We start from the raw sequence: 21,558 nt of genomic DNA on the forward strand, positions 1-21,558 counted from the left end.
GCAAGCTACCCCTGTTAACTAGCAGTATGGGTAGTTAACCCTCGCTAAAATTTAATGGTTCGCCGTTTCAGCTTCGCCAAAAGTAATACCTCTAAAAAAATAACTAAGGTTTGTATCGTTAGGAAAAATAAAAGTTGTCCACATATCCACGAATTTGTCATATTATCTCCGAATTTGTCATAACTTTTTTTTTTTTTGTTTCAGTCGGCTCATGGCTTTGAAACGCATGGGTATTGTAGAGGATTATGAGAAAATCAGAACGCACACTGTGGCAGTAGTTGGAGTTGGGGGTGTTGGAAGTGTTACTGCTGAAATGTTAACAAGATGTGGAATTGGGAAAGTAAGTATTGTTGCCTAAAGCATTTCTGTTCTTACACAAATTTAAACTTTGTTCCTACATAGATACAAACCATCGTCTTCTAGTTAGGGAATATGTTCAGCATGTAAACTCGACGGTCGTATCGTTTAATGAGCAGTGAAGCGACAGGTGGTAACGAGGGCAAGTAGCCCCGCCTACCTGTCAATCTCTTCACTTTTGTTTTTGGTCGACTCGGTTATGGATGTACCGATGCATTCTCAAGTGAACTTTTAATTTTCTTTTTCTTTCAGAAAGTGAATACTGACTGGTGATTGTTATACAGGGATCTCTCTCGATATGATTGTCTCTGTATATGAAAAATTTGTGGTATGAAAGGAGATACGAAGATTTTCTTGCCTCATTTTACAAACAACCCCTCATGATATGAAATGAGATTTGTCCAGATGCCGAGAAAATTACAGTACAGTATTCTAAAATTGTGCTCCACCGAACTGTAAGCTCGCTACCATCGTCTCACTCTCCCGTTGGTTATCTCCTTACCCTAATGCTGGTTATGGCTTTACAAACTGGCTCTCCTAATGGTCAGCATTTTTCCCATCATGCATCTATGCATCGGCATTCCTCAACCATTTCGTTTCAGCAACGCCATCGTTTACATTGAATTCGTGGTGGTGATTTTGCTTTCGTACTTATAGTTATTCCGTTGCGTAATTCAACTCGTACTGTATTAGTCATGGATCCCAAGCATGTTGCTGATGTTCAAGGAAAGATGAATAGTATGCTTTCTAAGGGGATGAAGCTTGAGATAATCAGTAAGTATAAGGCTGCAATGCGGCTAAATGTGATCACTCGGGAATACTGTATGGCCGAAACACGATAGGCACCATCCTTAAACAGAAGGACGCCATCAAAGCAGCAACACCATCTAAGGGCATGACTGTCTTTTCTTTATTTTTTAAAGAGGTCATTAGTAGGCTAATGTGAAGGTCAGTGACAAAAAAAAAAAGAACAAAAGTGGAAGTGATGAAGAAATTGATAAAAAGTAGAAAAGGGCAGAAAAAAAAAAATTTATTTTAAATTTTTTTTATAAAGTTAAGTGTTAATGTTTTCTGCCATTTGTGAATGTGTTTCGTAAAGTTTAGTGTTACTGTTCTCTGCCATTTAATAATGTTTTTCATAAAGTTAAGTGTTCGTGTTTTCTGTCGTTTGTCCTCCTTTGCTGCCACTTTCACTTTCGGACATCGCCTCACTCGAAAGGTAAGGTTCCACATTTTCTTTATTTTCTATTTATTATTGCATTATTTTCTAATAACTACTTTAGTTACAGTTATTAACAGTTAGTTATTGAATGATTCAAATGTACAATATTTGGTTGTATTTCATTGTTGATAGTACAGTATAGCTTTATTATAAGATTTAATGTTACTTTTGTAGGGCTTTGAACAAATAAGGTGATTTGCATTTAAAACTGCCCTCATTATACAAAAAAATCATATGGAACCCACTCCGGATGGACTTTACATCGTGTTTTTATTTTTTTGTTATCTCTACCCCATGGGGCCAGGCTTGGTTCCCCATCTACCCTGGTAGCCAAGCGGGACTATAAACAGCTTTGTGTTTAGGGCCCTGGCCCCAGTTTCTAAGTAGCTAAACGGGACAGTTGTTGCTGCCCCGTGTTACTGTCCCCCTCTTGACTGTTGCACATGGCTGGAGCCAAGATCCTGGGTCATGGCTTCTAGCCTTGATTTCGTGTGGAACGGAGCTGGAGTCCCAGACTACCCTGGCACCCAAGCGTGACAAGGATGACGTCCCAATGTTTTGGTATCCGAGGCAAGGAGCTGGGGATGGGATTCTGGTTCCCGGCTTTGCCTTGTGTTGGCCTTGTGTTTCGGTCCCCTAGAGCTGATGCAGGGGCCCGAGCCGTGTCCAGGTGTCACATTGCTAAACCTTGACCGCCAAGTGCCGGGACTCCAGGTTTCTGGTTGCATCTGTAGACGTTTGGATAGGCAGCCGATGCATGGGGCCAAGGTGTGACCCTGGGTCTCAGTCCTGGGGTCATGGTTAGGGTCCTTGTCCATGTAGACATTGTGTATTTGGGGGTCAATACACGGAGCTGTAGCTTCGTATCACAGTTCCACGCTGTGCCACCCTTCATCATCATATATTATCGCACGAATGTTCTATCCATTGGAGTGCTGATTTGTTTGCTGTGCTTACATCCATGTCTGATAAGGTGGGCCCTAGAGGGCAGCTACACAAGATGTGATTCATTGTTTGGATTGCTCCCCGCGGGGGCATTCATCTTCATTTGTGTAACCTCATCTCTGGAGGTTGTTATCCCCTGTCTTACCAGTTTTTTATTCTTCGTCTATTCAGGGTGACCCATTTCCCCCTGGTAAGGGAGAATCTACAGGGCAGGTCTTCACTAGGGTTAGGGAGGGCATTTGTAGTGTTTTGACTGTCACTCACTCTCCAGTTATGCAGTCAGTATTTTGATAGGAAGACTGACGATGGTGTTATCTCCCCTCCCTTGGGCCGGTGCTAGGGTTTCCCAGCTACCTTTATGTCTGGTATGTCTGGGTTTCACAGATTTTATGGCCTTGTCTAAGCCCTGAGCTTCAGGCTATGGAGCCGTGATTAGGGTCCCCGACTACGGGGTAGTCTGGTGTCGACTCTGTTTTTGGCACTCCAGGACTGATACATTGGGCAGGGCTGCGGTCATGTATCATGCCCCCCCTTGAGGCGTGGCTGGGTTCCCCCTTGGCTACCTTGGTTGCAGGGTGCTACTGTACTAAGGACCGTCTTATTGTGCTGGCCCCCAGTACCAACGCATGTGGCAGGGGCCATGACCTCTCGTCACGTCCCCCTGCTGTGGCATCCCCCTTGCATCGTGGATCAGGTTTTACCTGCTATCCAGTTACTATGGGGCGGCCAGGAGTTCCCTCCTTGAACACTTGTCATCCTCTGGCTGATGAAGGAGCTTTAGTATTTGCCATCTCTGCTTCTGCTGTAGCATTGGACACCTGCTCCTCCCTCAACTCCCAATACTTCAATAGAGCAAGTTGAGAGGATGGCACCATTCGAAGAGCAAGTTGAGAGGATGGCACCATTCGAAGAGCAAGTTGAGAGGATGGCACTATTCGAAGTCATATTTGCGTACGGGCATGCACTAGACGACCAAGAGTGTGGGGTGGAGGGATGTTCTCCCTGTGAAGCACGAGACTGTGGTCCTTCCTTCCACTTTCTCTAGGAGAGGAATAGTATGAGTACTCCTTCCATGCCTGCCATGTCAGTTCCGGGCATCTTTTTCCCACTGTTACGGGCCGTCCTGGCCCACTCTCAGTTCCCTATTACATGGTTATCCTGTCCTAGGGACAATAGGCTGGGTAAGAGGGCACTCGGATTTTAATGTTCTTTCCCTCGGGGTTTCTCCTCGGAGTTTCACCTGGGGGAATTTCTGTTAAATAATTATTCTGTTTTATTTTCCAGTTTATGATGCTATTTCTTCGTGCCTGTTGTGTGTGCCTTCGAAGCAGAGCTGTCCTGTTTATCCTGGGGAGTCGGCTTCGCCGCCGTCTCTCAAGGCATTCATCAGGGGCGTTTCCTTCTCTTAGAAGTTCCCCCGTGATTGCTGCCAGCTCTTCAGTGCATCCTAGAACGATAAGGAGGTTCGCCTCCAGGGTAGTTAATTAACTTCCCTTTTACTTTTCCCTGGTCCTTGGCGGTTATGCTCTTGGGGCTGAGCGACCGCCCTTGTGACTTGCTCAAGGGGCTGAGCGGTTGCAAGGCTAGACCTTGGTACTAGCGACTATGCTCTCGGGGCTGAGCGGTCACTTCTGTAGCTACGCTCAAGGGGCTGAGCAGCTGCAGGATCAGTCCGGCCCTCTCTTGTTCGCGAGGGAGGCCGTGCTAATTAGGGCTCCTCCTCGGAGGATCGCTCCTTTTGTCTCTTCTACGAAGTGTCCCCTCCCGTTCGCGTGAGAGGACACTCACAGAGACTCCTTTCGTAGGATAGTTCCTGTTTACGTCTGCTGATCTCACGGCCTTTCGGGGCTCCTTCGCCAGTCTCTTCTACGAAGTGCTCACCTCTCTCGTTCGCGAGAGAGACCACTCATAGAGTCTCTTCTTCGGAGGATTGTTCCTGTCGTCAACAGCTTGCTGTTCAGTCACTAGCACTTCGGTGTTAGTGACAGGGAAACTTCGGTTTCTCTTTTTCCCTGATCCTTCGGGGTGTCGGATCTTAGTTACGCAGTTCCCTCGGGTTCTCGTAACTTTAGTCACTTCTACACTTCGGTTTTTAGTGACGGAGAAACTTCGGTTTCTCGTTGCCTTGACCCTTAGGGGTCTTGCGACTATCCCCTCGGGGCCTCGCTACTCAGGCCACGTTAGACCCTTGGTCTCTCGTCCCTCAGTGTTCCTGTTGCCTGCTGTATCCGTTCCTGACTGCAGATGCGCCTTTGGCGCCCACGCCCCCGTTATCTAACGGGCTCCTCCCTTCGGGGCAGGAGAGACTTTCTCACACCTTGAGTAAGTCCCTTAAGTGCCAGGTATCACCTGCGCGCCAACGTTCCCTTACGCGCTAGCGCTCGACTGCTGTTCCTGCTGTTCCTGAGACAGCCTTAGAGACACCCTGTTCCAGTATTCAGTTAGGCTGCTACCAACGTTCCCTGCGCATTTGCGCACATCGTTAGGGTTCCTGAGATAGCGCACTGGCGCTCACCAGCAGTTCAGCCTTCAGTGTCTCTAAGTCTCTTCTACGAAGGCCACCTCTCCCGTTCGCGGGAAAGGTACCTCACAGAGACCACTCCTCGGAGTATTTAGCAGTCTTTCAGTTGATCATCGGCACTGAAGTAGACCTTCTGGTCCTCTTCAGGGGATGCTCTCCTAGGGACACATCCCAGTTCCTGATCTATGAGTTAGTGATCCTTCAACCATTTCCGACGATCTTCTGTTGTGCAGGAACCTACGATCTTCACACACGAGCGCTGAAGACCGCCCGCGTGCGGGATTATTTCCCGCCCGCGATCTCGCGGTCGTCGACGATTTAGCCGACGATCTTTTGCTCGCGCTAACGCGTAAGCGTTGATGATCACCCGCGCGCGGGATCGTCGAGGGACGCGCGATCGTCGACGATCGTTAGCCGACGATCTTCTGTCCGCGCTAACGCGTAAGCATTGATGATCGCCCGCGCGCGATCTCGCGATCGTCGAGGCACGCACGATCGTTAGCCGACTATCTTCTGTTCGCGCTAACGCGTAAGCGTTGATGATCGCCCTCGCGCGGGATAGTTTCCCACGCGCGACCTTCCAGGCCCTTCCGCTCGCGATCGTCAACCCGGCAACGGTCGTTTGCTGGCGAGCTTTGGATCCAGCGCTAGGCGCTCAAGCGCTGACGATCTTCTTAGTGTGTGTAAGCGCCGAGGATAGGTCTGTGCACGGGATGGTTTCCCGCGCGTGACAACGAGGCCGTCCGTGTTCGGTTCTCCGCATGCGATCATCGACGGCCGTTAGCCGGCGATCTTCGGATCCGGCGCTAAGCGGAAGCGCCGACAATCTTCTTAGTACGCTTAAGCTCCGATGATCGTTCTGTGCGCGGGATGGTTCTCCGCACACGTTCGTCGACGGCCGTTCGCCGCCGATCTTCGGATTCGGTGCTAGGCGCGCGAGCACCGAAGATCGTTCCGTTCGCAGGATAGTTTCCCGCGCGCGACCATTGAGGTTCACGCAATCATCGCACGGATCGTCCGTACGCGGTTTCCCGCTCGCGATCATCATATATCGTCCGTGCGCGGGCACCGAGGTTCCCGCTCGTGATCTCCGACTATCTTCTCCCGTGCGCGAGCTCCGACAATCCTTACGCGTGAGCGTCGAAGATCGTCTAGGCTCGCGCGAATCGCCGACGATCGTCTTACATAGTTGGAGATCATTCGCATGCGGGCACTATGGGTCCCCGCTCACTGTCTCCTACGGTTCTTTCTCTCGCGCTAGCGCCGACGATCTTCGTACTCGCGTAAGCACCGAAGATCGTCAGCGTTTCTTCAGCGTTATTCTTCCGCGCGTGGGATGGTTCCCCACATGCAATCTCCGACGGCGCTAGCACCGGCGATCTTTTTTCGCCGAGATCGTTCGTGCGTGGGAGGGTTTCCCTCGCCCATGATCTTTCACACGCAAGCGCCAGCGATCTTCATACGCGGGGATCGTTCACGCGGTCGCTGATTCGTCCACGCTCACGCGGGTACGCGGGCATGCGGGCGCGGTTATTCTGCTACACATGCTTTATTCACGCGCTACCCAGACCGGTGCTTTTCGCACGATCGTCAGCTTGATCGGCTCACCGTTCTCCGACACGACCGCGCCCTGTTTACATCAGGGCTTATGGCGGTCAGGCCACCTCCGGGTTTCCCTCCCCCCGCAGCGCAGAGCAGCGCCCTCTCCGGAGGGGGGGGGGAGGTTTCCGGACAGGTCAAAGGTCTCTTCTCCCTTCACTGCAGTTTCTCTACGGGCGAACCCTCATGTGTCATCTCCCCCAGAGGATCGAACGATCCTCTTCCCTCCAGAGGGACTCCCTGTCAGCGCGAGGATTGGTCGGCATCCCTGGTGGGATGTCGTCGTCAGAGCGCTCAAACAGGCGATGAGCCTGTGCCTTCTGACTGGGGTCACTAATCAGTAGCAGCTTCCTCTCCCCCTGAAGGGGGTGAGAGGAATCCCTGGCATGGTATCTTCCCCAAGGACTATCCTGTCCCTTCGCGAGTCCTTACGCAGGCGATGAGCCCTCCTCAGACTCCATCTCCCCTCCCCTGTGGATGAGCTTTGCCCATCCCCAGGAGTGTTGGAAGACCCGGTACTCTCCCCCTTCACTCCATAGGGAGAATCCCCGCCTCTTCCTGAGGGTCCTATCGTGTGGAGGGGGCGAAGCCTTACATCCTTCATCGCTGGGGTCCTGTTTCTCTCCTAGGAGGGATCCTGAGGCCCTGTCTTCCGCAAGGATCCGACAGGATCCAGTTGGACCCTTGGGGCATGTCTAAGAGCCTCCGGGGACGGGAGACCTTGCTGCCAATCCATCAGGAGGAGGAGCTCCAGGGGTCAGAACTTGCGTTCTGGCAGGTTCTGGCCCTCAGGAGAAACCTCAAAGGGATCCCAGATTCAGAGATTCCTCTTCAGTAAGGGAAGGATTCGGTCCTGGACCGAGTTCTACTCACCCAAGGACTTCCTTACGCCAGTGCAGCTTGCCCTGGTCTCAGGGAATGGAGAGCGCCAGAGACTAGGCCAAGGGCCAGCTCTCCGAGCTTGTTTCCTTCAACAGTCCCGGTTGGTTTCGAGCCCCTCCCTCCTCCCTGGGTAGGGATCGGTGAGGGGACGGGTCCTCCGGGCGGAAGTCCAGTCCATGTCGGAGAGGCGCCCCCTCCAAGAGGTGGCCAACGGGTTTCGAGGCCTCTGTAGTCACCTCCTTCCCTTCTCAACTCTGTACAGGGTTGTCAAACAGTCTCCGTTCAGCATAGCGACAGCAGACGCGGTCAGCTTTGCGGTGAGACCACAAGTCTTCATGGGTACACTGGTCCGGTAGGACTCGTACTTCCGGTCCTGGTTCACCCATCTTCAAGGAAGTACTTTGGAGTCCACCTGGAAGGCGGGTATACCAGTTCAAGGGCTGTGCTTCGGCCTCTCCACGGCACCTCAACAGTTCTCTGATACTTCCTCTCGGATCTCTTCACGGGCGCTCGGTATCGGCATCCGGCCACTCCGTTCCTGGGTGGCTGGCCGATCCTGGCAGACTTGAAGGCTTCCCTTCTTCGTCATCGGGACAAGCTCCTCGGACCTTACCAAGTTCTAAAAGATCATGGTGGTCCTCGAGGAGTCCTCCCCGCAGCCCTCTCAGAGTCTGGTATACCGAGCCTGCTCTTAGGCTCCTATCTCCCGTAGCCTTCCCTTCAGACGTCAGGGTACCAAGGCAGAGGAAGGTCGCGAGACCTTTCCTCACACGAGAAGACCCTCCAACCCAAGGGTGTTACGTCTTTCCTCCCTGGCTTGTCTGGTTCCCACAGTCGCCCCAGGTTGAGTTCTCTTCAGTGGCGACTCGGGGAGTCGGGGTCACGTCTCCCCAGACGCCGAGACGCCTAGGGGACAACCGGTACAGACGAACCTATAGGGTTGGGAAGCTGACGAGGGCCTACAAGAGGGAGTGGTCCTTCTCGTCCTTCCCCCTAACTTGATGCTGTTTTCGGACGCGTCAAAGAAAAGGGGGGGCCCACGTTCTGATCCACGGGTCCTCAGGCCGGGGGTCAGAACCAGGAAGAGACGGAAACCGTGTTTCTGGCTCTTCAGTAGCTCTACCTAGCCTGGCGGACTACTCTGTGGGTATGAGGATCAACAACACCACAGTGATGGTTTTCTGGCCCAGACAAGGAGGCACTTTTCAGTTCAACCATCCCATCCTACGATAGAGATACCGGGATGGTCCGAGTCCCCCTCGGTCATCTTGGCAGCTCGCTTCATTCCAGGCAAAGGAATGGGCTCGCCGACAGTCTGAGCAGTGTGTCACGGACACCACATCCCGAGTGGTCTTTGGATCCTCAAGTAGCCTACAAGTCCTGCCTCGGTGGGGCTCCCTCGGTGGACCGGTTCGCTACAGCACTGAGCTGCAAGCTCCCGCTGTACTGCTCCCCAGTCTCTGATCCCAAGGCCCTCTGGTAGGAGGCCTTCCAGCAACGGTGGGACACCATCGATGTGTTGCCTCCGTAGCTTGCTCTTCTTCCCGCTGGGAGTCTATCCAGCCCCTCCTCAAAGAGAGAGGATTTTCGCAACAAGTGGCAAAAAGGAGGCCTGGACACCTGCGCAAGTCTAACGCAAGTAGTCTCCCAGGCGATAGGGCGAGTTTCTGTAACCGGTGTCGGGGAGAGGGCATCCCTCCACACATTGCCGCTTCCAGCAATAGCGGAGCCCCTAGTAGGATTGCGGGATAGGCGTGCCTTTCAGTTTCGACTGTGAAAGGCTATCCCTCAGCCTTAAGGCTTGCCTCCTGGCTCTAGGGACAAACTTTTCTCCCCCCACTGGAACTCCTCCTTCGCATGCGAAGCCTTGTCCTCTCCTGCCCTCTGTCGAAGGTGAGACCTCCTCCTTGGGACGTGGTTCGAGTCTCTAAAAAGACCCCCTGACGAACCACTACGTAGTCCCCAGACCACCACCTCTCTGGGTAGACAGTGTTCCTGCTAGCCTATTTTCAGCCAAGCAAGTCACATGGTCTCTCTTATGACTTCGCCCATTCAGGGGGTTAGGGGGAGACAACTTCAGGTTCGTCCCTGAGGTTTGTTGCCGAGACTCAGAATCCGGGAGTGCCGGACCCGCTTCGACTCCTTCCAGGGCTCGAGTCTCCGTCCTGTAGCTGATGACTCAGACCATCTCCTACCTTGCCGGTAGGGAGTCCGAGCTGGTGTCTTCAGAGAACAGCTGCAGTTCGTCTCCAGGTCCAAGACTCGTTCGTGGATCCTGGGTAACGAGGAGAAGGGTCTCCAGGAGTACCATCTCGGCCTGGATTCGCAGGGTGCTACACCCTGCCTTGAATCCTGACCCTTCTCTGTCGCATCGCCCTACAGCCCATGACGTCAGGGGCCTAGATACGTCCCTGCCCTTCATGGAGCATCGTTCAGTGACGCAGGTCTTGCAAGCGGGGATGTTGAAGCCTCAGACCTTCTTCTCAGCCCCTTACCTGCAAGACATGGCCCACAAGAGGCTCGATACGTTCTATCGGCCCTGTGGTGGCTTCACAACAGCTGGTCTAAACCTCAGGCTCCTTGATGGACAAGTAGCAGAAGGTTGAGGGCATTGTTACCTGGTGTTAGTCTGCATGAAGGAAAAGATCTGTCTGGCCCTTATTCTTTTCTTCATCCTCTCCTCCCACGGAGAAAGCAGCATCCTGGGTTCTCTGCACAGCTGACCTCAAACCACTGCAGGTAGACCATGCTCCCTTGTGTTCCTAGTATTATGTGTAATACTGTCATGTCCCCATACCCTGACGAGGTGGTATTGGGAGAGTCCTAGCCTGGATTTTCTTCTGACGGACTCCAGGGCAACTGCCTGGGACAAGACACTTTTCACCTTCGCACACAGCTTATGTAGGCTGCAGCAGTTTCACAACCGCCAGCGAGGAGCAGGGATTCCCTATTGGCCTAGTACTTGATCGCTCGAATATGGAATCCCCGGGCAAGCCAAAGCCAGTATGGCCGGGACTTACCACCCTTCTTAAGGGTTAAGTCACCCCATGTAAATAGCGTGGTTTGTATTCAGTTACGGAACAAATGACAAATTTGTAGATAATTTGTATTTTTCCTAACGATAGAAACCTAGCTATTTACAGTTATGTGCCCGCCAGCCCTGTCCCCCAAGATAAGTCCTACCTCTAAGTAAAGTGGAGTATTCTCCGGTGTGTGTGAGGGGGAGGGTAGCTAGCTACCCCTCCCTACCCCCCCGCTAACTAGCGGTGGGGTAGGAAACCCTCGTTAAAACTTTATGGCTCGTCATCGGCTGCGCCGAAGTAATCACCCTATGTAAATAGCTAGGTTTGTATTGTTAGGAAAAATACAAATTATCTACGAATTTGTCATTTCATCTTCTATTGCATATTCCATTCTCATCGTCGCTGTCTTTCTTCTATTTATCTTGAGCCCAACCTCCAGTGATATTTCATGCATTCTGGTAAGCAAACATTGCAGATCCTGTGGTGTTCTGCTAATGACAGCGTCATCATCATACTCTTGGTCAGCTAATTTCCAGTCCAATCCTTCTCCACCTTCTCTAACTGTTCTACGCATTACAAAATCCATGAGGAGGATAAACAACATAAGTGACAACACATTCCCTTGGAGTACTCCTCTGTTCACTGGATATTCATTCAATAGGACCTCACTAACCTTAACTTTGCACTTGTTATGCTCATGAGCAGACCGTAGGACAACCATAAAAGAGTTATTCACTTAATCCTTGATTTTATAACAAAAATATTTCTTAAGATAACAAAATAGAAATGTCAAAGACAAGAAGGGAAAATACTGTATTAATGTTCAGGAGGAAATCCAATACTTTGTTAATTGTATGGGGAAACACATGGGAATTGGGAAAATAATTACTATGAGCACTGATTTACCTGTATCTGACCAGTAGTAGATTTTTATTCTTTACTTTTGGTGTGTCTAAAAGAACTGCTAATATAAATTGATAATGTGTTATAACAATTTGGTAATATATTTTGAAAATTTAATTCCTCATTAGTGTTGGAATATCAATAGTTATAAAAATGTAATCTTTATTTTATTTTTCTATTTAAAAAGGTATGAATCTATTTCAGCTATTACTTTTTGATTACGATAAAGTGGAGCTGGCAAATATGAATAGATTATTTTTCCAACCCCATCAAGCTGGGCTAAGTAAAGTAGAAGCTGCTGCTCATACTCTTCAGTTCATCAACCCAGATGTCACCTTTGAAACACACAATTATAACATTACAACTATGGATAACTTTGATCATTTCATGGAGAGAATAAAGTAAGTGTAGTGGATTTTAATTCTTTCTTTTTGTAATTTTCTTTTCAAGGATTCAAATAACATTTGTTCCAGCACCAAATTCAAACCTTTCAGCTCTTTGCTATGGAGATACATTTTGGTGACAGCTGAATCTAGCCTTAAAACTTTTAGCGAGGTGTTACTCATTTCTGCCGGGTAGCGACAGGTAGCGGGAGCCAGCGGGAGGTAGACCCACCACCCCGTTCACACATGCAGTAACCAACACAAGCCACTTTGTATTTTGGCTCGGAGGAGAACAGATGTAGGTTTTCCTCCGCATCATTCGGATTAACAACCATAATGAAGAACCAACTAGCCTAAATTTTTGGATTTTCCTTTTTTCTTCCATAGTATGTAATGATTTCCGCAAATGTTACAGTTTACTGTAACACTCTTTACTTCTGCTCACCTTCGTTCCTATAGCTTTAGCGTAGGTATGAGAGCAGAGACAGACTGAAGAGGATGATTTCCCCTCCCGAGATTTCCTCCAATGGGATTGTATTCGTCCGTTCAGAAGCAAGTTCTTTGGAGCTTGACGGAGAGGGCGTTAGGTGACCGCTTGCATTGCCTGCTCTTCACCACCATACCCGCAAGGTACAAATCAATTGTCTTGAGCAAATTCCCTTAGGGGTCATTGTTGCAGATGGTGATGCAACCCAACCGCTTGCAATCGCCGCCTCGCCCATAGTGCCCCAGGATACATCGTCTCTCATGAGTAACGCTTCTTCGGAGTCATTGCCGCAGATGGTGATGCAACCCAACCGCTTGCAGTCGCCGCTTCTCCCATCGACGAGTCTCGTAGAGACACAGCAAAGCTCTAGGAGGATTATGGAGCCAAACCCTTCGTGATGCGTGTTCATGGTTTGTAACCTCTTACTAGGAAGAAACCTCTTGTAGGCTATATTTCTTTGGGGTTTTTACCTACATCGTACCTCTTTGAGATACAACAAAGCTCATGGAGCTTTAAAATGCCAGAAACTTTGGTACTTTGTCTCAGTTTCAAACTCTGATTAGGGAGAAACATCTGTTCTTTGACAAGAGAATGACGAGCCCAATGCACTAGCGTGTTTAATCCTTCACCCAGTGAGGTTAGAGGGCAAGGAGCTTGGAGCGCTACCATCTACGAGGACCTATAAGCACTACCATCTACGAGTTTACCTACCCACTCGCCCTCACTGGGAGTTCAACAGTTGAGGGAGATCAGCACTCAACCACAGCTATGTGCTATAGCACCCTCTCTCTACAACATACAGTTGAAGGAGCCCAACTCTAGAGAGTTCTTAGTGCACTCGCCATTCTACAAGCTTAATGCCTCACTCACCCAGTGGGGTCTTGTTGTACAGCAGACAAATACATTGAGAACAGCACAACTGTATTCAATACTTCTGTCTTCTCACTATGAGTAAGCAGTAACTACTGTATGCAAGTGTTAGTTTTAAACACAAGACTTACCTGGTGGTTATATATATAGCTTACGTCCCTGACGTCACGGCAGAAAAATTAAAAACTCGCGCCAATCGCCGATTGGATAGCCAGGTGTGCTACCTGTGCGCCTCTGGCGAGGTACCCAGAATCCATTCCATCGGTATTCATGTCTTCCCTGCCGGCGCCAGCGGTAACATTGGTTGGATATTCTCCTCGCTTTTTGACTGATTATTGCGGTCCCTTTGGTGAAGTACAATATTTCTGGTTTTTTGACTCTCGCTTGATTGGTTTTTCGTTTGGATACTCTAGTTATATGTTTGGATATTAATTTTTTGACTCTTGTTTGTATTTGATCTCTCTTTCAAAGTTCAAAATGGCCACCCCCTCTAGTGGTTTTAGGGTGTGTGCTAGTGGGTGTAAGACCCGTTTATCAAAGGCCTCCATTGATCCTCATTCATTATGTATTAAATGTAGGGGTAAAGTTTGCAAACTTAATGATAGGTGTAACGAATGCCTTATTTTGTCTGATCATGAGTGGCTGAATTTCGATCGCTATATACGAAAGTTAGCAAAAGATAGGGAAAGACGTAGTTCTTCTCTTCTAAAGATTCCTCTTCCCATGTCACTGTTCCTATTCCTTCCCCTGTAGTGGTAGTTCCAGATCCCACTACGAGTACCATTAATGAACCAACACTTAAGGATATGATGTTGGGTACGAAGGTAGAGTCTATCGCTGCGGATAGAATGCAGTTAATGGCCGATGTTAAATAGCTGAAAAGTGAAAGTGTTAAAAGTACAGTGAGTGTTATTAGTGCTGCGGAGGGTACGCCTGCTCGGGTTTGTCGTTCTCCTAGTCCTGGACCTCTTCCAAGCTCCCCAACCCCTGGGAGAAGGAATGTCGAAAGACGAAAGGAAACGAGAGGCTCTAGTTCCTGAGCAGACATTCCCTCGAGCGTTCCTGTTGACATTTCCCAGGACGTTCGCCCTTACCATAGTAAAGGTGAGGTTAAAATGTTTGGCTCATTATCAGAGGATGATTTTCCTAAAAGAGGTTGGCGTCAGGCTTCTAGACCTCTTAAGAGGAAATTTGACCAACGTCCTTCCAGGACATCGCAAGCAGGCTGTAGTCATTGGAACAGCCCTGAACGCTTTTTATCTGAAGGAAGCTCGCTTTCCAAGCGTCCTGCTAGGACATTAGATTCTGTTGAGAATAGTCTGCTGTTGAGCAGTTATCCGAACTGGGCGTGACACCGTTTCATGCTTCTTTGCCTCCTTCAGATTGGATCTTGCCCGCTGTTTGCTCTAAGCGGTCTTTGAGCAGTGGAGAGGACAAGCTTGCGATTAGTATTTCGCAAGATTCTAATTTTAAGATGTTGCAAGAAATGCAGCAGAAGCTTTCATCATTCATGAAAGGCTACCAGAATACGGAAACCTCCTCTCTTAACACTAAACGGCGCAAGGCAGAGAGTCGGCAAACGCTTGTTGATCAAGTTTCTAAATGTGTTGAGCGTGCGGCGATGCACAGAGATGAACGAGAAGTTAAACGTTCTAAACGTGAAGTTGAACGCTCTGACTTTCAGGAAGTCGAGCGTCCTCTTAATCGAGGTGCTGTTCATGCGCTTAGCAGTGATAGTGATTGTTCTGCTGAAAGCGTTTTCAAGTGTTTAGCGAGGTGTGATGTCGAGCGTCCTCTTGAGCATCCTCCCATCGAGCGTTCAACATAACGCGAGCGTCCTCCAGGACGTGACGTCGAGCGTGATGTCAGGCGTCCTCCCATCGAGCGTTCAACAGATCGCGAGCGTCCTCCAGGACGTGACGTCAATCGTGATGTCGGGCGTCCTTCCATCGAGCGTTCAACAGAACGCGAGCGTCTTCCAGGACGTGACGTCAAGCGTGACGTCGGGCGTCCTCCCATCGAGCATTCATCAGAGCGCAAGCGTCCTCCCATCGAGTGTTCAGCAGAACGCGAGCGTCCTCTGGGGCGTGACATCGAGCGTTCTTCCATTGAACGTCGTTTGGGACGTGAGCGTGCTCTGGTACGTAACATCGAGCGTCCTCCTGTATGCGATGTAGAACAGCAAACATCCAGACAGGACATTGAACGTACTGTAATACTTTTGTCGGAGGAAGAAGCTGATGTTCCTCTTTTGCCTTCCGAGCCCTTTGAGGAGTTATCTGAAGATGAAGACTCTAAGTCTTTTCGTCCTTCGGTAGACTTAAAGAAGCTTATGAAGATTTTTCATAAGGAGTTCCCAGAGTCTTTTGTTCACGTGGCTCCACGATCGCCTCCATCGGAGTTTACTCTAGGGAAGCCTAAGAGAAAGTCTCTGTTCACTAAAATGGTGCTCTCTCGTTCATCAAAAAGAGCACTTAAATTGATGGGAGACTGGTTGGGTTCCAAGAAGGAGCAAGGGAAAGTGGCCTTCGCGTTCCCCCCTACTAGGTTGGCGTCTAGGTCTAGTATTTGGTACGATACGGGAGAGGTTCTCGGCTTGGGAGTTCCTGCCTCTGCCCAGGGAGACTTCTCAAGCCTGGTAGACGCTCCCCGTAGATCGGCCATGAGGAAGACTAAGGTGTTTTGGTCTACCTCTGAATTAGACCATTTGCTCAAAGGTGTCTTCAGAGCCTTCGAGGTACTTAACTTCCTTGATTGGACTCTGGGGGCCTTGGGCAAAAAGGTGACTACGCTCAAGGAAGGGGAATCTTTGAACTTAATCCACGTCATGGCCTGCATGGATAAGGCATTGTGAGACGGGGCGAATGAGTTAGCAGCAATTTTTACAGCAAGCATTCTTAAAAAGAGAGCCCAGTTGTGTTCATTTCTGTCTGTGGGGGTTTCATCTTTTCAGAAATCTGAATTATTGTATGCTCCGCTGTCATCATCTCTGTTCCCACAAGATCTTATTAGGGAGATTTCTTCCTCGTTAACGCAGAAGGCCACTCAAGACCTAGTCTCGAAGACGGCAAGGAAAGTGTTGCCATCACCTTTCGTTAGCCGCAAACCTAAAGAAGTTGCTCCTTTTCCAAAGTTTTCTCAGCCCTTTCGAGGAAAGCCTTCCTTTAGAGGTAACTTTAGATCAGATGGAAGGGGAACTAAGAAAAGAGGAGCAAGGCCAGGCAAAGCAGAGTCTGACTGCTTTCTCCTTCAGGCAGTAGGAGCCAGACTAAACACCTTCTGGCAGGCATGGGAGAAGAGGGTGCAGATCTTTGGTCAGTCCGACTTCTAAGGAAGGGCTACAGGATCCCTTTTATAAAGCAACCCCCTCTACGGTTAACCCCTGTGGATCTCTCTCCCAGGTACAGGGAGGAATTAAAAAGGCAAGCATTACAGCTGCAAGTGTTTCTTTTGTTGGAGAAGGGAGCTATAGAGAAAGTACAGGACTGGCAGTCACCAGGCTTTTACAACCGCCTTTTCCTGGTTCCCAAGAACTCGGGGGGATGGCGTCTAATTCTGGACGTAAGTACTCTCAACAACTTTATCCAGAAAACAAAGTTCTCGATGGAGATGTCGAAGTCAGTGCTTGCAGCGGTAAGGAAAGGCGACTGGATGGTGTCACTGGACCTCCAGGATGCTTATTTCCATATCCCGATTCATCCGAAGTTCAAGCATTTTCTGAGATTCGTTTTCCAGGGAGAGGTCTTTCAGTTTCGAGCCCTGTGTTTCGGCCTCAACTCCGCCCCACAGGTCTTTACGAAGCTTATGCTCAATGTAGCAAGGATTCTCCACTCAAGGGGCATCAGAGCCTCCCTGTCCCTAGACGATTGGCTTTTAAGAGCTCGCTCTCAAGATCGCTGCTTGAAGGATCTTCAGACAACATTGAAGTTGACGGAAGAATTGGGTCTTCTGATCAACAAAGACATTTCTTCACTGAAACCATCTCAAGAGATTCTATATTTAGGAATGATGATTCGGAGTCGAGTTTTTCGGGCTTTTACGTCTCCCTTAAGGACAGAGCAAACACTCCAGAAGATACGTGCGTTCCTAGGAGAGCAAAGGTGTTCTGCGAGGAAGTGGATAAGTCTGTTGGGGACTCTCTCCTCGTTAGAACAGTTCGTCTCTCTGGGAAGGCTGAACCTTCGACCACTCCAATTTCACCTCAACTCTTGCTGGAACAAGGAGAAGGATTTGGAAAGGTGTGTATTCCGATCACGGAGTCAATGAGACACTGTCTTCAGTGGTGGAACGACCCGATCAAATTTCAGGAAGGTTGCTCATTAGAGCTGAAGAGCCCAGGCCTTGTGTTGTGTTCCGACACCTCGGACTCGGGGTGGGGAGCAACACTGGGCAAACTGGAAGTATCGGGGGTGTGGACTGAGATTCAGAAGTCTTTCCACATAAATCAAAAGGAGCTGCTAGCAGTTCTTTTGGCCCTGAAGAGCTTCGAAGGGTCAGTACGGAACAAGGTGATGCAAGTCAATGCAGACAACACCACGGCATTGGCCTACATTGCCAAACAAGGAGGAACGCACTCGATTTCCCGTTACGAGACGGCAAGAGATCTGCTCATCTGGGCAAAGGAAAGACAGGTGATTCTACTTACAAGGTTCATTCAAGGGGAAAAGAGTGTTTTGGCAGACGGTCTCAGCAGGAAAGGACAAGTCCTATCCACGTAGTGGACTCTACACCTAGAGGTGTGCAAGAGTCTGTGGAAACTTTGGGGTCGCCCTTATATAGACCTGTTCGCGACTGCAAAGACCATGAGACTAGAGACATATTGCTCCCCAGTGCCAGATCTCGAGGCAGTACATACAGACGCGTTTCTGCTAGATTGGTCAAATCTAGATGTGTACGCTTTTCCTCCTTTCAAGATCCTGTACAAAGAGCTACAAATGTTTGTAACAAGCGAAGGGACCAGAATGACCTTGATAGCCCCCCCTCTGGCCCTCAAGAGAATGGTTCACAGAGGTACTGGAATGGATGGTGGACGCTCCCAGAAGCCTCCCTTTGCGAGTAGATTTACTCAAACAGCTCCACTTGGTAAGACACCATCAAAATCTCCAAAGTCTTCGACTAACTGCCTTCAGACTATCGAAAGACTCACAAGAGCTAGAGGCTTTTCAAAGGAGGCAGCTAGAGCGATTGCAAGAGCTAGGAGGTCTTCAACCATCAGAGTCTATCAATCCAAGTGGGAAGTTTTCAGGGAATGGTGCAGGGTCAACTCTGTTTCCTCTTCCAGTACCTCTGTAGCTCAGATTGCTGCTTTCCTTTTATTCCTGAGAAAGAAACGAAGTTTTTCTACATCAACTATCATGGGATACAGGAGTATGTTGACGACTGTATTCAGGCACAGAAACCTGGACCTTTCAAATAATAAGGATCTACAAGAACTAATTAAATCCTTTGAGACAACAAAGCAACAGCACCAGGATTCACCAGCTTGGAATCTGGATGTTGTGTTAAAATTTCTGATGAGTGACAGGTTTGAACCCCTACGCTCTACATCTCTGAAGGACCTCATGATGAAAACCCTTTTCTTGGTTAGTCTGGCAACAGCCAAGACGGTTAGTGAACTCCATGCATTCAGTAGAAATGTGGGTTTTCAGGACAGTAAAGCGATCTGCTCATTACAGTTGGATTTTCTCGCTAAGAATGAGCACCCTTCCCAACCTTGGCCTAAGGCCTTTCAGATTTCGCACCTGGCAGACGTGGTTGGAAATGAGTTAAAGAGAGTTTTATGTCCAGTAAGGGCCCTCAAGTTTTACTTAGACAGAACAAAGAATTTAAGAGGCAAGTCGGAAGAACTGTGGTGCTCGGTGAAGAAACCCTCCTTGCCAATGTCTAAGAATGCCCTGTCATACTTTATCAGACTTCTAATTAAAGAGGCTCATTCTCATTGCAGTGAGACAGACTTTAGTCTTTTAAAGGTCAAAACTCACGAAGTGAGAGCTGTGGCAACTTTGGTGGCATTCAAACAAAATCGTTCGTTGCAAAGCATTATGGACATAACCTTCTGGAGAAGCAAATCTGTGTTCGTTTCACACTATTTGAGAACTGTCCAGACTCTATATGATGACCGATATACTCTGGGACCGTTTGTAGCAGCGGGTACAGTGGAGGGAGAAGGATCCACCACTACTTTCCCATAATCCTAATACCTTTTCTCCTCTTGGAACTTTTATTTGGTGTTTTTATGGTTGTCTTGTGGAGATTGCGACAGTCTTCCGCAATCATTGATTTGTCAGGTGGTCTATTTTGTTCCTTGAGAGCACCTCGGAATGGGTATTAGAGGAGGCTCTGTCACAAAGAGGTGTGATCACTAGTTGGCAGCTCCTAGGGATCTTCAGCCCCCTGAGAGGACCGCTGGATCTCATAAGGAAAGCAGACATAATGGCAAAGTATTATTGAAGTAAGCTTCCTTATCAGGTACGAACCCTTAAGTTTGTTTTGTATTTAAAACTCTTAAGCAGAATTCCAACTATATTGGCTGTCTCTAACCCTCCACTAAATGTGTTAATCAGCTATATATATAACCACCAGGCAAGTCTTGTGTTTAAAAATGTTATTTTCATTATAAAATAAAATTTTGAACATACTTACCTGGTGGTTATATATAATTAAAATCCCTCCCTCCTCCCCTCTAGAGACTAGAGGCATGGAAGATATGAATACCGATGGAATGGTTTCTGGGTACCTCGCCAGAGGCGCACAGGTAGCACACCTGGCTATCCAATCGGCGATTGGCGCGAGTTTTTAATTTTTCTGCCGTGACGTCAGGGACGTAAGCTATATATATAACCACCAGGTAAGTATGTTCAAAAATTTATTTTATAATGAAAATAACATTTCACTATAAAAAGAAGAGATACCATGCTCTGACTTTCAAGTTGCCTGCACATGCGAATGCACAACTGTCTCGTCAGCACTCACCAGTGTTTCATGAGTACTAGCTGACTCTCACCAGTGCTCGCTAGAGTTTGCTAGCGTTTGCTAGCACTCGCCAATACTTGCTAACGTATGCATTGCTAACCCTTGCCTCACCAAACAACGACTGCACAAGACATTACTTGCCAACCTCTGGGTTCCTGGCTAGGTTTTGGGTTCTTTGTATGCCTGGGCAAATAACCCTTATATGTGGGACTATTCATTTTCATAAAAGAAAACCTACACTACATCGAGGAAAGGTGCGAAGGGTACTCTCTTTTCTACCAAGGTGTGTGCAACTACTACTACTACTACTACTACTTGGCGATCAGTCCCTTCCACCTCTCCCTGTCTATAACCATTTGTGTTACTTGATTTGGTATATAATTACCCTACAAGCTAACACCCTCATGATTAATGGTAAATGGATTACACGATCTAATTTGGTTACAGATGCGTGCTCACCTATACGCCGCCAGACCTCATCAGGGAGGTATAAACCTAGAATTGTAAAATGAGTCTTGTTAGACAAAACCCTTATGGGTTATTGCCGCAATGTAAGATGCCTGGCGACTGCATGCCCCGCCGCTTGCTAACGTTGTGCCACCGGGGCACAACCAGTCTTGTTAGACGTTGGCCACATTTAATACCGAAGTCAGTTTGATCGCTGCACTAGCTGTATGCACCTTTCGTGAATGCACACATGCTCATGAACATGTTAACCCTGGATAGGTACGCTCCTCGGACACCCCTTTAAGGGTATACTCGGTCGCGCGCGACCCCGACGCAAAAAAAAAATTTTTGAAAAATCTGTTTTTGCAGTAACCTTTTTTTTTTTTGCCAAAAAAAAATCAATGAATGCTTAAAACTACTGTAAAGATAAATACTACTCATCTGCAGAAAAACTATTTATTATAAATCCATCCATCCATATACCAAGGCACTTCCCCCAATTTTGGGGGGTAGCCGACACCAACAATGAAACAAAAAGGGGACCTCTACTCTCTATGTTCCTTCAGCCTAATCAGGGACTCAACCGAGTTCAGCTGGTACTGCTAGGGTGCCACAGCCCAACCTCCCACATTTCCACCACAGATGAAGCTTCATAATGCTGACTCCCCTACTGCTGCTACCTCCGCGGTCATCTAAGGCACCGGAGGAAGCAGCAGGGCCTACTGGAACTGCGTCACAATCGCTCGCCATTCATTCCTATTTCTAGCACGCTCTCTTGCCTCTCTCACATCTATCCTCCTATCACCCAGAGCTTTCTTCACACCATCCATCCACCCAAACCTTGGCCTTCCTCTTGTACTTCTCCCTTCAACTCTTGCATTCATCACCTTCTTTAGCAGACAACCATTTTCCATTCTCTCAACATGGCCAAACCACCTCAACACATT

At 48.6% G+C, this 21,558-nt stretch overlaps 1 protein-coding gene across 2 annotated transcripts in view; it reads left to right on the forward strand.

Moving 5' to 3' along the window:
- The window catches only part of Uba5 (Ubiquitin-like activating enzyme 5), an 83,784-nt gene that overhangs the window by 16,761 nt on the left and 45,465 nt on the right, over nt 1-21,558 (forward strand). For both annotated transcript variants that reach the window (XM_068389019.1, XM_068389012.1), the window contains exons 2-3: nt 205-340; nt 11,657-11,853. In XM_068389019.1, coding sequence (XP_068245120.1) covers nt 205-340; nt 11,657-11,853 — 333 coding nt within the window. The remainder of the gene's footprint in view (nt 1-204; nt 341-11,656; nt 11,854-21,558) is intronic.

This window comes from Palaemon carinicauda, chromosome 1, assembly GCF_036898095.1.
Source record: "Palaemon carinicauda isolate YSFRI2023 chromosome 1, ASM3689809v2, whole genome shotgun sequence".
Lineage (NCBI taxonomy): Eukaryota > Metazoa > Arthropoda > Malacostraca > Decapoda > Palaemonidae > Palaemon > Palaemon carinicauda.